Genomic DNA, 16,494 nt, shown 5'->3' on the forward strand with positions numbered 1-16,494 from the left:
CCCCAGCCCCGCCAGCGCTCCGCTCCCCTCAGCCCGCTCCGCCCTCCGCTCTCCCCCAGCCCGGCCGGCGCTCCGCTCTCTCCTCAGCCGGGCCTGCCCTCCGCTCCGCTCTCCCCTCAGCCCAGCCTGCCCTCCGCTCCGCTCTCCCCCAGCCCGGCCCGCGCTCCGCTCTCTCCTCAGCCCAGCCTGCCCTCCGCTCCGCTCTCCCCTCAGCCGGGCCTGCCCTCCGCTCCGCTCTCCCCTCAGCCGGGCCTGCCCTCCGCTCCGCTCTCCCCCAGCCCGGCCCGCGCTCCGCTCTCCCCTCAGCCGGGCCTGCCCTCCGCTCCGCTCTCCCCTCATCCCGGCCCGCGCTCCGCTCTCCCTTCAGCCCGGCCTGCCTTCTGCTCCGCTCTCCCCTCAGCCCGGCCTGCCCTCCGCTCCTCCGTTCCCCTCAGCCCGGCCCGCGCTCCGCCCCACCTCCTCCGCCAGGAACGGGCCGCAGCCGCACGCTGGGAAGGAGCTTTTATTGAGAGCAAAGCCGCGTTACATGCTGGAGCGCCGCGGAGCCAACAAGCGCGGTGGGCACGGCCCCGCTCCCGGCGCAGGTGAAGGGACACAGTGGTCACCCAAATCCACAGGTACAGCCCGAAAGCGAACCCAGGAATCACGGCACAGCAGCAAGTCTCGGCAGGGCAGAGCTCTTTTTCTGTTACAGTTTGCTCTCACAACTTCATTGGTTTTGATTTCACTCAGATATCGCATTTTTCTCAAGGACTCGCTGCCCAGAGCATCCAGCCGCCCCTCGGTATCACATCAGCAGCTGCACGAGTTAGGGCAGGGAGGAGATCCGGACCAGTGTATTTACTACACTCACGACTTTTCATCTGCACTGTGAATAAACACGGCAGAGCGCCCTGCCCACACCTGGCACCAGGGCTTTGGGAAGTGTGCGGGATGGAGAGCAGCAGCGTAGCAGAAACCTCACTGGGATGGGACCGGTGCCCCCAGGCTGCAGCACAGAACAGACCACTGTACTTAGGAATGCTCGGATTTTGTCTAAGTGACAGCACAAGCCCATCCTACAAGTGACCCCAGCAATCAGCCATCGACTGTGCCCTCCACATGCAAGTTAAGAAGCAGCCCTGGGCAGCCGTGTCCCAGCAGTGTGACCAGCTGAGCTCCCTGGGCACAGGCAGTGCAACAGCACACAGCAGGTTTAGCTGTCATTTTCACTACTGCTTGCTGAAAAGCCTTCTAAAAATAAAGCAGACTGCAACAAAACAAAACACTAAAAGATTTTCACAAGGCAGTACTATAATCTTTTAAATTTTAAGATAAAGTTAAATTTCATACAAATAAACTTCCAAAAATATTTTGCAAACTCTGGCATATGGCTATGATACAGTATGTACAAATAAAATATCAGAATGGTTACATTTTATTGCTTTTTTTTCTTTATTTGGTTAAGGATTTATACAGTAATGTATAAAAGGGTATGGGAAGTGGCAAGAAGCAAGTGTTGGCTTCTTGTCCTCTCTGAAGCCAAGGTTGGTTGGTTTGGTTTTGTTTTTAAATACGGTGTTTTCAAATGTCACATCAAAAGCATTTTGGTACTGGGTGGCATCTGCATTACCCAAACAGGATAGAAGAGCAACAGTGAAAGAAGCTTAGGAAATGGGTAACAGGGCTCCAATTTGTACATTCCTTTGCTGATTCATACTTCCAAAATACAATTATTGATAAAACATCCAGTCTAAAGTAATATAAAAGTCAACATTTATGAACTGACTTCCTCATAAGCTGATGTTTCAGCGAGGTGGGAAATTTCAACTCACTAATCATGCAAAAAACTCTTAACAAGATCAGCGATATTTGTGAGCACAATTACCCAACTTGGCCCTCATCTAGCCTGCAAGAGAATCCCCTCTGCAAAACTAATTTTTCAATGTTCCAGAAGGTGATAAATACACTCTGTGTTTAGATCCACTACTATGATCTAAGTTCCTTTAGTAAGGAAACCTCACTTACAAACCATGTGTCAGTACAGAATGATGATGGGATTGCACATGCCTACACAGCTTTTTACATCCTTCTGCTGGCAAGGAGACAAAAAATAAAGGTACCAAGAAGGGATCACAGTCACAATAGCCAGGAAAGAGCTCACAAGTGTTCTCTGGGCCTTCCCACCTGCTCACACTCCTGGAGTGTACCAGAGCACCACTGAGATGTGAGCTGCTCAGGTGCTGCTCAGCAGGCTGCACTGGAGGCTTTTACCTCTTAAGCATCTATTAAAGCTATTAAATATGTTCATTTAAAAAAAATAAATAGACAGGCTCATCTCACAAAATATAATCTGAATGCAACACAGCAAAGCCTAAACAACGCTGAAGTGAAAACTCAAGCACTCAGCAAGTTAATTGCTCCTGTAGGCTCATGATATAAAAACACTTTCAACTCTTCCCTTTAAAAATACATCCTGCTATAGATGGGCGTGACTTACCCCTCCTGCTTCCCTCTGACTGAGGCCAAATTTATTCATGGATATAGTTAGTAAAAATCAGAAATTTAGCTGAATCTCTTAAACCTTCATTCCAGGCTCAGTCTCTCATTATAAACAGATTACTACCAACACAGCCCCTGACACAACTTGTCCTTAAATATGCATAATTTACTCTATCTTAAATATTTACAAGCAGAAGCAGCCCATCTTCACAAGACAGATTTCCCTTCTGCTCTACATAAAGTGCAGCTCTCTAATTTAAGGCAAATTTCAGTGAAATATAAAACCATAGTTTTATTTTAGTATGTATACATTTTAAATTATAAGCAATAACTCCCTTGAAAAGGAAATAATGAGAGGAAAATGTTTCCAAGTTTGGGAATTTTCTTGATTTTAACAAAGTCCCAATATTATGTCCTATTGACATATAAATTTGTAAATTTCTTTTCAATAAATGCAACTGAAAAAGAGGTGGTAATGTGTACAGTAATTTAGCTTCAAAGATCAGTCAAACACTGGGAAAGTGCAGCCATAGATTTTCATGTCTGTAGCTTCCTTCAGCTACAGTAACATCCACCAATATCACATTCCTAAACATATACCCTATAGACCTAATGCTGATCTCAGTTCTTTTAGTGTGTATTTCTCATCTCCATCTGTGTCAAACTCCTTAAAGCTCTGTGATTCTTGGGCTGTGGAGCCAAACAGCTTTTGAAGGTCTTTGTATGAGAGTTTTCCATCAGCATCTGCAGGTGCTTTTTCAAACAGTTTCTGAAGATCTGCAAAGAGAACAAGGACTGAGAAACAGCTCCTCTAAATCTACAGGAATGTCCTATAAGCTGCTTTCCCAGTTTTACAGCACTGTCTCTTAGCACCCAGTGATTACAAACAGCATCCCTGAGTGAGGAGTTTTCCTCCTGTGTTGTCACAAGCTGCTGGTAACGGTTTAGGAGAAAAAAGCATGAACATTTCTGGATTAAATTACACTAAATCTGAAGAAAGCAATCCGTATTTCGGGCTACAACTAACAGCCCATTTTACAACCACTAACTGCATACAGATGCAGTTATCCCCCACAAAAGCAAGCTCTGAATGACTGTTGCTATACCAACAGGACAGATGATATAAAGGGAAAAGTGTCCATTCACTTCCTGATGCAAAGAGTTGCCCTTTCAGGAGCTGAAGAGACTGAACAGCAAGATCCAGAAACCATTCATCTGACCAGGCAGTGTTCTCTTGGAAAAAAAAATACAGAACAGAAAAAAGCCCCAGAACATACACACTCATAGCTACTGCTGTTTCCTTCAGCATGTTAATTCTGCCCTTGACTTTCCTCCCAGTCTCTGGGGCACTCAATGTAGTACTTTGGTACTCAAAACAATTATAATTCACTAATAATGCACACTCCTGCTTAAAAATCACTTTCTTTTCTTTGACATGCTTTTCTTTCAGTTTTTTTCTTAATTGCTTTAAAAAAAAAAACAACATTATCCTCAAGCTTTTGAAATTGACCTCACACCTCCCAGAATGTTTATACTTATCGTCTCCTAAACATCTACATGAAATACTCAGAAGAAAAGGTCAGCCTAAAACGGACATACCTTCGATGCTGGAAATTCCTGGCAAGGACAGATGGCTCAGCTGCCCATTTCTCTCTGTGTTGTCACCAGCTGACCTTGAAGCCACCCTTGAAAGGTCTGTGGGCTTTGCTGTAGTAGTCTGACTACTTTCAACTGTTACAAAACAATTTCTATTAGTCTTACTAATTCCACAGAATTACAGCTACCTAAACCAAATAAAAATCCAATAAGAGTGATTTCTTTTAAATCACAGCAGCTCTGTGGGATAAGGATATTCAGAATGTAGCAATATTGTAGCTGCCATATTTCAGAATGTAGCAGTGTTGTCCCTTTTTACTTTAATTGAAAGAACAGTCACACAGCTTTAATCTTTCATTCTGTACTAGGAGGTGTTTATTTACTTACTATTTATAAATTCCCATACAAAGAATGACTCGGGAGTGTTTTCTGCTCCCCACTCTGAGGGTGCTGAAGAAGCTTCATTAAGCAAATTGCATCTGGGTTGCTTTCACCTTATCAATACCAACATTCCCCAACAACAAGGTGTAAACTTCCAAGCACCTGCTTGGAAAGAACAAGCAGCACAGTTCTATTGTAATGAAGTATTAAAAAATCTGATGTTCAGCCAAGTGCAGAACTGAAGTCAGCAGAGGCAGACACCTTTCCTATCTGTCACACTTACATTTTGAAAAAGCAAAACCAGACGTTACTGGGTATAAAGTTTTAGTTAATCACTGCCTGCCCTCAAACACCAGCTACTGATCCACGTGAATCCTGCCATACATCTTTTAAATCACCTTCAAACTTTTGGAGTCATACACAGTTTTCTGTTTTAGCAACTTCAGTTTCCTACCACTTTGACTAAAAAGCCTTCATCAAAATCTTAAGGAACAGTCTAATTATCCACCTTAATTAGTAATTCTTTGAATTACACAGGGAAGCTCCAGGTTCATGGATTACTGTTTCAAGACATTCTTACCATTCTTTGATGCCTCAATGGGTCTGTCATTTTCTGACTTGCTTGTGAGAGCACTGATCAGCTGAAGAGTCTCTTTTAGTTTTGATACCTGAGGATCTCTAGTAGTTCCTGCTTCCTGCATATGTGCCAAAAAAAAAAAAAAAATCTTAAAATGCACCTCTACAGTAAATGCAGAAGACCAGAAAAGGTAGTAATTTAAAATATGTCAGCACTTCTGACTGACTTTGAGGTATCCAGGCTGATCAAGTTTAAAATTATAAACAAGATTTTAAAACAATAAATAAATAATCTACAGGAAGATACAATTAATAAATTCACACGGTCTGTAGGAAAACAGCAGAATCAATACCTCAACCTGAAAAACAGTCAATTATTTTGCACACACTCATTTCAAAAGCATCTGATGTTTACTTTCTGTATTTCCTACAGAAAAGAGCAAGACACTGGAAAGGTGTAATATAAAACAGTCAAGCATACTTGGGAGTGAGCACTTGCACATTAACTAAACTACATCATTATTTCAAAGGCTTGTCTGCACTAGTGAATGCCTTTGTGCAGGAGCCACTGCATCTCTGCTAAAATAAAACAACCATATTTTTAAACTGCAGCTCCCTTACTCTATTAATTGGTATATTCCCAAGGACAGGTTGAGTTCACATCAGTACAAGCCCAGAAACGACAGTGCAGCCTGCTCACTCACCCACCTTCTTTCCAGCAGATGGAAACTAAACTCAGCAGCATCCCCTCCTATTCCTAGCCCCCAGTTTGGCCATTTACTTGTACTCACTCCCAGCCAGTGATGGAATATTACTGAGAGGGGCTCTCAGCAAGTCATTGACTCCTTCAGTGCCTCTTTGCAGACCTTTGCTCAATTAAGGTCCATTTAAAACATATTTAGAAAGACAATTACATGCTCTACTAATCCAGTGTAATTTGTATTTCCTTACTTTACCTTCAGTTCTTTATTTGACTGAGTTTCACTATCTAGTTGATCTTCATTTTCCACTTTTAGAGAGGTAGTTGCATTATTCCCCTAGAGAAAAAACAGAGGAGAGTTTACTCATGTGCTTTTTATTTTCTACAACAGAGTTTCTTTCAAATGTGGCAAACATTAGGCAGAGATAAGCCAGGGCAGATAGATTATAGAATAAACATGAAGTCATAAAAATGGGTTATATAATTTACCACAGCAACGTCAGCATGTGCCTTTATTGTTAAACATACAGAACATGTTCTCACAGACTGACCCCAGTGTGGCAAACAGAAAACACTGGAAGAATTTATGAAGGAGAATTTATGAACTTATTTATCAGATTATTTTTATTACTGGGTTTTTGTAGAATTTAACCACTGTTGAACAAATGCAGAGTCCCACTTAGCCCCTCGGTGGGTCTTAACATATCTATGCCAGAGTGATTCCTGAAACATAGCTCAGTTTGTGAATCCTGCCTCATAAACAACCACATGACTCTTAAATGTCACAGTGTTTTGGACACTTTCCTGTAGATTTTGCAGGAAAGAAATGGAATACTGCTTCTGAGACACTCTTAATGCTGTTTATCTGTTCAGGAACAAACTTGAGCCTTTTATAAATGAACGCCTAAATATCTCAAGTTTCACTCTGACATTTTCTTGAGTTAGCTCTGAAAAGCTGTATCTGCAGTGTAAGGGAAGTAGCAGCCTGAGGGGACACCCTGAGCCATCAAACCCTTACCACGATGGTGGATGAGTTCTCTCTTTTGTCTGGGTTTTTCACAACCAGGGGAGAGTTTTCCAACAGCGTAACTTTCCGGCTGAGGTTGCCAATGGCTGAATCCACATTTAGAAGCTTGATGTCATTCAACTTTTGGTACACCACTACAGTATTATTTAGCTGTTCCAAAGCTGCATGCAGTGCCTGGCTTTCCTGAAATATAAACAGAGCCTGTGTCAGTTTACCCAGCCTCTGCAGCAACTCCTGCTATTAACAACACGACTGACCCAGTTTAACTGGGCAGGCTTTAGGCTGGCTCTCCTCTGACACCACTGAAAACATCCAACTGGAAGCTTCCAGAAAGTTATTCTAACTTTCTAAAAGTTTGAAACTGAGAAACTGAGATTCTTCCCCAGGGCTAACCTATATGTTGCTAATATAATCACTTCAGCTGTGCAGTGAGCACAGGAAGCCTATTCATCTCATTTTCCAGGTCAAGCTTTGTAAGCACAACAATGATTTTTCCCAAGAAAGCATGTACTGGGCATATTTATATACAGGATTCATTTTTGAGGAAGATATTGACTGTATTAAATGTAAGTAAATGCAGTTATTCTCTTCTAACCCATTCAGCTGAACACCTACACATTAACCTTTTTAATTTTTTTTTTGTTGCTGAATTAATGTTTTCCACACCTCGTTACAGTGAGAGTGACTCAGTACATGCCACTCCCAAGTTTGCTCGGATTAGCAAATACCTGCCATAAAATCCACTCCACTAAAAGCCTTTAACTTATTTTCATTTACTTTAGCAAAGCACACCTATAATTTGTCAGATATTGGTTTCACTCTTTTTACTCCTCACCCATCAGAACACAAAAAATCGCTCTCTCAGACCAGGGCACTTTCCTGTTTGCACATACACAGGAACAAACTAGAGCAAAATTATTTTATTATTTGCTTTAAAGCATGCTATCTGCATTGTCTTGATAAAAAACCACACTTTTTGCACACTATAGTACTGCAAAACACATGGGTAAGTCACATATCCATGACACTTGTAGCAAAATTCCTTATAAAAGGGAGAAAAATACCTTTTTGCAGTATTCTGTCTGATTTCCCTCAGTCCTTGGCACAACAGTGGAGGGAAGTGAAGGCAGCTGTTTTAATTCCTTCTAAGGAAAGAAGTAGAAAATTGTGTTACAAAATCCTTGTGAATAAGTGTTTAATAACTGGCAGACTGTAGCTAAGGATGTTTTGTTACAAGTATGATCACTCAGTCTGCTGTGCATGCAGTATCTTAACTAGGCTAATAGTTAAACACTTAAGGTCCAAATTTATTTTCATTAAACCCCCCTAATTAACTCTTCCCCATTTAATGAAGTATTATGATACACACATTTCACTGCTACCATACATGCTGCCATATCTGCAATGTTTTCAGAACACCCACTGACTGAATCAAGCTTAATTATGTGTCTAATTCAGATTTTATCTGCAAGAATTCTTGTACTGCACTTTAGCTGAAAAACTGTGATTAATGGTTCAATAATGCCAAGTGAGAGGTCAGGATAAACACAGTTAGTAATTTTTTGCTGAAGACAGTCTGTCATTTCATCCTTATAGAGAATTTTAATTCAACCAACAAACTACATCAATATTCTGACAACCCCAAACTTCAAGCATTTCTTTAACTTGCTTCATATTAGGCAGTGTGAAAGCAGTGTATTTTTCTTACCACATCATTCTGGAGTATTTCTATGGATTTCTTGTATTCCTCAATAGCTGTCTGTATATTTTCAACATCATGAGCCACACTGGTAAGGGTGCTACCTATGTTGGCTACAGTCTGCAATAAAAAAGATGATAGAAAGCTCAGCCTTCCCCAAACTGCACTGTCCCAAAGTACCAATCAATTAAACACAACATTTTGTTAGTGGAACAAAATCAGGCACATAACTTGGAAGAATTTGGAAGTTTTTATGCACTTAAAACTGCAAACTACACCCAATGCAACCTGTGCCCTGGAGGACCTCAGGACACCTTGAGCACCAGGAACAAAAGCCACTGCCCAAGAGGAATTCCCTCAGTAATCCCTCAGGATTTTAACACCAGCAGGCATCCTTATTTCCAGGAATGGTACCTACAAGGAAAAAGGCTCAAGATAAGCAAATCCCACATAAGAAAGGCAATCTTGTCATAGGATCACTTAGGCTGGCAATGACCTCTAAGACTGAGTCCAGCTGTTAACTCAGCAATGCCAAGCCTACCACTAATCCATGTCCCCCAGCTCCTATCCATGCCCTTTAAATACCTTCAGGGACAGCAACTGCAGTAGCTCCCTGGGCAGCCAGTGTTTGACAAACTATTCAGTGAAGAAATGTTTCTTGTAATCCAACCTACACCTCCACTGGCACAGCTTTAGGTTATTTCCTCTTGTCCTATCCCCCTTGTCACTTGAGAGAACAGCCTGACCCCCCACCTGGCTGCAACCTCCTTTCAGAGAGCTGTGGAGACTGCTAAGATCCCCCCTGAGCCTCCTTTTCTCCAAGCTAAACACTCCCAGCTGCCCCTCCTCAGACCCTTGCCCAGCTCCACTGCCCTCTCTGGACACTCTCCAGCCCCTCAATGCCCTTCCTGAACTGAGGGGCCCAGACCCGGGCACAGGATTTGAGGTGTGGCCTCAGCAGTGCCCAGTACAGGAGGACAATCACTGCCCTGGTCCTGCTGGCCACACTCCTCCTGACAGCAACATGCCTTCAGACTTGCTTCTGACCAGGACACAGTGAAAATCCAGCCTGCTTGTAGCAGCAAATAAGGAGCTTAGGAAACAGCTTTGTACTCCTCCCAGAAAAAGAAATCCTGGCAGCCACATCAGCCACACCACACTCATAGCTCTGCATGTCACTGTCGTTAATTATACATTAATTCTGTAGGGATAGGAAATGAGATGTGGCAACCCATAATGCCACAAAGACTGGAGTAACATTAGGTGTTAGCCCAACATAAATGTTTATTGCTAAATAAACAGAACTGCCATGGAATAACCAGGCACATTTCAAGAAGCCATTCTTTTAACCTAAATAAACAGGACAGTTCTTTGGTAAAGAATGCTCAGCAAGGCACACAGTCAGACATTGTATTAACGTTTTTCATTTTCCAATTAAAACAGCTAAACAAACCACCTATTTGCATGCAGTTATAAAACTTTTTCCAAGTGTCTCACATGATATTAAGATTAGCAACTTGAAAGAAAGTAACCAGAAAGATCAGCTGCAAGGTGCACATGGGACAGCACAATACAAACAAATGCATCTCCAAAAGGGATAAACAAAGCCTTTAGCTAGGACCATACAATTTATGAAGTCAAATTTTAAAGACAAATATTCCTTGCAGCTCAGGTAGCTCCTACTGTCAGTGCTACCCCAAGAGCTCAGCTGCAGCTTAACACACAGAACACATTTAGTGGTAGCCACATTTACAGAACTCACCTTCTGAAGTTTCTCTACTGTGAGGGGAAGAGAAATCAGGTCAGCAGCAGATTTTATATTGTTTTTGAGATGATTTACTGTTGAGGTCAATAGTGATATCTAAAACCAAAAAGGAGTACTTAGAATTAGGCAACACAATCCTGATCCTGACCTCCCCCAATACTGATGGCTTAATGTGAAACATTAAAACATAAGGCAACACAAAATTACACATGTGCACACAAAAACCACCCCTATCTCTAGGTTAGAAATCTTGCCTAGGCTACATTAAAAATATTCTGCCTCTTACAAAAGAGCAAGTTTTTATTTAACTATTTTTTAAAACCAAATGAAAGCCACAGAAAACCATTCTTTTCAGTAAGGTACCCTCTGCCAGTTTTACATTCATCCTCCTAGAGAGAGGCTGATGCCCAAGAAAGACTCAAAGAATTGTGCAAGAAGTCTTCATGTGCAGGAAAACATCACCCACTTCTGTATTTAGCAATGAAACCTGTCTGGCAAAACCCAGCAAAGCCATGCAACCTCTCCAGCTGAGTGATGGCAAAGCTGCACCCATCATCCAAACCCTCTGCTACACTAGTGGAACAGACTAAAATTCACTTTCTTCTGGTTAAAAAATAAAGTTGTTTTGCAAGCTGAGGAAAAGATCCTAATTTTACATTAGGTCAATGTAAACCAGCTGGCATGCAGACTCTCTAGCTCACAGCTGTGAACACCAGCTGAGATTATTCCCAGCAGCACATCCCAACAATTCACAGATAAAAAAACAGCAAGAAAATGTTGATCCCCTGAAGATCTGGCTCAGAGTGTAACCAGACCCTGAAGTAACCTGAGGGCCTGCAAGAACCACGTGCAAGTATCTTTAACAGCCAGGTGCAGGTAAGAGCATTTTAAGTCTCATGAAGAGCCTGAATAACTGTGGCTAAAACAGTGAGATGCTAAAGAAAGCAAATCAAATTTTCAGATGTGCCCCAGTGAGCACTTAACCACCACATGGGACTGAAGAAAAATCAATCTAAGCAGGCACTACAGTACTCTAACAAATTAAACCAGAGCAGCTGGGTCAAGAAGAGCTCCCCACATACACCTCTTGATACCATTCACTGTGAGCAGCTCTGAACTTTTACCCTGCAGGGCAGAAATTGCAGTAAAAGCCTTGCTGGGTGCTTCATTTGAAGTGTGAGTTAATAGAGCAGCTGAGCAAAGAGCTCTCTGCTAAGTGGCTTAGCTCTAGCCCCATCAGCAGAGCCAAGATTTACACCAGCTCAGAGGCTGAGTGTGTGTTAGCAGCTTTTATACTCACAGGACACCAGGCCTTAGTTTGTAGCAACAGGAGCTTGCTCTGAGGCAGGTAACTCTTTCAAACACTTACAAAATGCTCTCAGAAATTTGAAATGTCAGATCTCTCATCATAAACATCACAATTATTTGGCAGGAAAATTAAGAATTGCACAGTTCTTGAGTTCTTTTAAATTCTGCCTGAACTCCCTCCACCAGTTATGCAATTTCTCCTCTTGTGATCAGTCTCCAGCCCAGCTGGATGCTCAAGCTGTTTTTTGCTTGTTTATAATAAGGTTTATACTCTATTTGAACTTTAAAAATAAAAGCTATGTATATGGCTACAGAAGTCCTTAGATAAAATTAATTTCCATTAAAAAGAACTGAATGGAATATTTTATTATTTTTCAAAATAAAGGTCTGATTCCCTCTCACCTGTTTATTGATCTCTGTGATATTGATCCAAATTTTACTCAGCCCCTGTTCTCCAGTCTCAATTTGTTCTAGCTGCTTTTGGTTCTGCACCAAATCTTCATTCAGTTTAGGAATTTCTTGGAATGATGTCTTTTGATTAGATTCCACTAAAAGAATGAAAATATAATTAAAAGCAAACCAAAACAAAGGTCCAGGGCAAACAACACTAAAAGGAATAAAATAAATTACAAACAACAACATCCACAGCAGTGAAAGAAGGCAATAACAGTTTCTATATAGAGGTTTATTGCCAGTCTGGATTCAGTGTTTGCTCAGAATGACAGCTATTTTTTGTTTTAAGAGTACCAATATCTGCAGAGAGAAACCAGAGAGACTGTACTAAATTTAACACTTTGCATAGTCCTGTCATTCTGGCAAACCTCAGTAGGTCTTTATTTAGTGCAGTTATTTTGCATTACCTCCACAGGGGAGCATGAAATAGTAATGGGCCTGTGAATAAAGAGTTGCCAACAGTTCCAGGGCAAAGGAGGCAGGTGAAATGAACCTCAGTGTCCTTTTCAAACCTGCAGAGGGGCTGCTGACAATGAAGTGAATTCCAAGGAGATTAATGTAATTAGTTGCTCTGTGTGACATAAAAACAACTGAAAAAATAATAAGTACAAGCTTAGGCACTAATGCTGTTGGTAAACAAATCAGTAAACAAGGTCCTTGGAAATTAAGTCAGTTATTACTGCAATTAATATTACAGGAAAGGGGAAACATGCAGCTCAAAGCAATTCCAGTGAGCCTCAGAAATGCAGCTCTTCCAGATCTGCAGTGACTAAGCTGTTTAGCTGTGCTGTGAGGCAATCCTAAATCCCTAGGTCTGAGAAACAAAAAAGCAAAGGTTTTGAGATGAAGATGACAGAGTTCTCCAAAAGCTGCACGTCCACCCTGTAAGGCAGCACTGGAAAGCTCCACAACAATGAGCCCTTGTTCAGAGCAGACTGCCAAGACCAAGAGCAGTGGCACCTGTGTGATGGCACCTGGCAGATCCCAGAATAAACTTCCAAGTGTGACCCATCCAGTCAAAAGGAGAAGCCCAAACACACAAAACTGGAAAGCTGTGCATATTCAGAAACCCACCTCACTTCTCTTTAAGCAGGTTCTAGAAATACTTTCTAGGTGCAAAGAAATCTGCACTGGATCACCCAAGGTCCAAATGCTTCTGGGTAGGTAAGACCTTGAAAGGTGTATTTTAGCCAAAACAGACTGAGAACTACTTTGTGCATTTGACACAAGCAGCTCACACTAAGTCTCATGTATTTATAGGCTCTTGTAGACAAATTATTTTCCATTTTGTCACTGTCACTGTGAACAGTGGGACTCCACTTGAAGAGTTTTTTGGCGCACTAGGAAGGTTAAATGCCCTGTGTTCTTAGCATCTGCTGACAACTGAAGGGAAAACACTACATGACTTCCTCCTGTTCCAAACACACTTGATGCAAAGACATCTTGTTTATAAAAAGCACTCATCCCATCCTTACTTTGTGCAAAGGATGGCAGAACATACCAAATACTGTCACAAACACCTGCTCTTAAGGGGAAAAAAGTCTGGATGAAGATTCAGAGAAAAGTTCCTTTTCCAAACTTGCTGTATGACAGATGGAGGTCACCTGCATTTGTTTCTCTATTCACCCACACACTTCACCAAGGCAAAATGTTACCTTTGAGAACCAGGTTGTTCTTGCTGCCTGCTTTTTTTGTTGTTGTATTTAAATTCTGTACCTCATTATGAGGCTCCCATCCAGCTCCTAGGCATGGCATTATGATGGCAAGGAAATCTGACACGTTTATCACCAGGCAAAGCATTAAATGCACAGCTTTTCTATCAGAGCTATTAAGATGAAAATAAGGCCATCTGTAATTGCCAGACAGGGAGAACAGCTGCTGTAACAAAGAGCTCTGTGTCCAACAGGAATGATGAAACTTAGCTACACCAAAGCCAACAAATGCTGTCCTGGTGCTAAACTTTTACAAGCAGCACACCCTTAAAGGGGAGCAGTTCATGAAGGGCAGCAGGTCCTGAACCAGAACACAGAAACAGCCTCAAAGCAGCACCTGGAACTGAAGGTATCCTGCAGAATGGGTGGACAGCAACTACAGCTAACTTTTAGAGTTCAATATTAGTTAACACAAAAGCACACCTATCAGCAATTCTCTCACACCCAGCCAGCCTGTTCCACCTTGGCAGACAAGTCCCACCTCACACTCCTGAACAGGAACACCCAAACACCAAAGAATTTCTACACACACTTCCTCAATGCCTCTTTTATCACAACCAAGACAACTCCTTTTTAATCTACACAGGATTTCAAACACTACTAACATAAGGCACCAAAACACATCTTGTGCCCAGAGGTGAGGTACAGAGAGCCAAGAGCATACCTTACATGCACATATCACCATTTGTTATACCTCAGCCTACAGAAGTTATTATTTTGAAAGTCTTGGCATGGGAATCTTGACTTGGACAGAGAAAACCTGAGCTTTACAAGCAAAATACTTCATCTTAACTCCACCCTTCAAAACATTAAACATATTCACTCCACACCACACCTAATCTGACATAAAAGTTGAACAAAAACAGGTCAGTGCAAGCAAAACAAACATTCAGAGGATACAGAGAGAAAACATAGTACTGAAGCAACATTCAAATGGCAGGAATTCCATAGCAAGTATCAGAGGTTTTAAAAGAGTTCAAGACAAAACCGTAATTTTTTTTTTTCAGAATTCCCTAGACTGCTTTGACAGGTCTGATCAGAACTTGTCCTTTGGAAGAGAGCACTCTGAAGATCAAAGTCAGGAATTTTAGAAATGTATCCACAAGCAACTACAGGCCCACCCAGTCCAGAGTCCCTGCTCCTCAAAAGAAACAAAGCAGGCAAGAATATCTAGCATTCACCTTAAATTCACCAAGTTTCTCTGTTCTTGGCTGAGTGCACTCCTCAATTCAGATGTTATTTGTCTACTCAGTATTTTCAGACTTTGACTGAGCAAGCAACCAAAGAAAATGTGAAATAGTAGCTATATTCATACTTACTAGTTCGAAACTTCTCCTTTATTGCATCCAAATCCTCTTTGAGAGCCACCTGCATCCAGACTAAGCCAACACACGCGACCACACAAGCAGCAAGAATGACAAACGCACATAAAGGGTAACAGAACCTGCAGCACCGCAGGTAGTCTCCCCTGCAGAAAACAAAGTAACAGCTTGTCAGTATACAGCAGTGCCTAGAAAAGCGTTATTTTAAATGCTACAAAGTAAGGGACAGTATTTTAACAACACACATTTTGGCTGGCAAGGGCTAACAAAGAGCATTTTCAGGAGTAAATAAAGCTATAAAGTCAGGTCAGGGCTGTTACTCTCTATTCAGTTTATCCTCAATAGGCACATCTAGCCTATTTAAAAGCAGCTGTCAGGTTTCCTTTACTAAAATATCCTGCTCTGCCGACATAAACTTATGCCAGGTACATCTGCTTGATAGCTTGAAAAACACGCTCGGAAACAAGGAATTACCATAATGTTACTTCTAGAGCGTTCTAAATTGTGAAAGCCCAGGTTTCCCCGAGACATGCCTACCTTCAGGTATGCACAGAGGCCCATTATTAATGCTGTTACTTAACTGAAAAGCTTATTTACTGGCAAAAGCACAGCACGTCCCCGAGAAAAGCAGCACCGTGCCAGCCCGCAGGCTGAGCACACACACACACGGGAAACTGCGCCCAGCATCTCCCCAAGTTTAGTCCACCAGGGCTTGTGCTGCGTGGAGCACAAAACAGAAAAACAAAAACCATAATAAAAAGCCAGAGGATGGTCCAGTGGGAGATGTCCCTGGCCGTGGCTTGGAACTAGATGATCTTTAAGGTCCCTTCCAAGCCAAGCCACTCTGCGACCCAATGATACTTCTATCCCCAGACAGGCGACCTGAGGGGTCGGACACGCTCGGGGCGTCCCTGGCAGTCCCCAGCCCCACACGCCCCCTCACAGCCCCAGCCGCGAACCCGACCGGCCGCAGGCAGCGCAGCCCCGCCGCGGAGCCGGGGCAGGACCCGTCCGAGCAGGGCCCCGCCGGCCCGGGACTCACTTTCCGCAGCGGCCCCGCGCCCCGGAGAACTCGTCCTCCTCGGAGCTGGACTCGGAGTCGGAGGCGGGCGGCTCGGTGCGCAGCAGCCGGTGGCCCGAGCCCTTCTTGGCAGGCTTCTTCCTGCGGCCGTCGGCGGCCAGGCCGATGAGGGCGTTCAGCTCCTTCCGCTTCTTCATCCTCTTGTGGGGCGGCGGCGCGGCCGGCGGCTGGCTCCCGCCCGCCTCCTCCTCCTTCTCCTCGGCCGCCGCCGCCGCCAGCGCGCCCCGGCTCGCCAGCCTGCGGCCCGGCGGCGGCTACAGGCGCTCCGCGGGGCCGCGGCTGTTGCTCCCCCGCCGGCCCCGCGGCGGCTCGCCCGGCCCCGCGGCCGCCGCCCGCCCCGCCCGCGCCATGGCCGCTCGGGCCGCGCCGCGCCCGCCTGCCAGCAAACCGCGC

The 16,494-nt window shown here is 43.4% G+C and overlaps 1 protein-coding gene across 1 annotated transcript; it reads right to left on the reverse strand.

The window, feature by feature from the left end:
• Positions 1-493: 493 nt before the first annotated feature.
• On the reverse strand, positions 494-16,353 carry EFCAB14 (EF-hand calcium binding domain 14). The gene is made up of 11 exons (XM_058808009.1): positions 16,063-16,353; positions 15,018-15,166; positions 11,936-12,081; positions 10,223-10,321; positions 8,470-8,580; positions 7,826-7,906; positions 6,753-6,944; positions 5,991-6,071; positions 5,039-5,153; positions 4,081-4,212; positions 494-3,258 (listed from the first exon to the last, which is right to left on the reverse strand). Exons 1-11 carry the CDS (start codon positions 16,236-16,238, stop codon positions 3,083-3,085), a joined length of 1,458 nt encoding a protein of 485 aa, XP_058663992.1. The 5' UTR covers positions 16,239-16,353; the 3' UTR covers positions 494-3,082.
• Between the last annotated feature and the right edge of the window lie 141 nt (positions 16,354-16,494).

Source organism: Ammospiza caudacuta, chromosome 7 (assembly GCF_027887145.1).
Source record: "Ammospiza caudacuta isolate bAmmCau1 chromosome 7, bAmmCau1.pri, whole genome shotgun sequence".
Taxonomy (NCBI): domain Eukaryota; kingdom Metazoa; phylum Chordata; class Aves; order Passeriformes; family Passerellidae; genus Ammospiza; species Ammospiza caudacuta.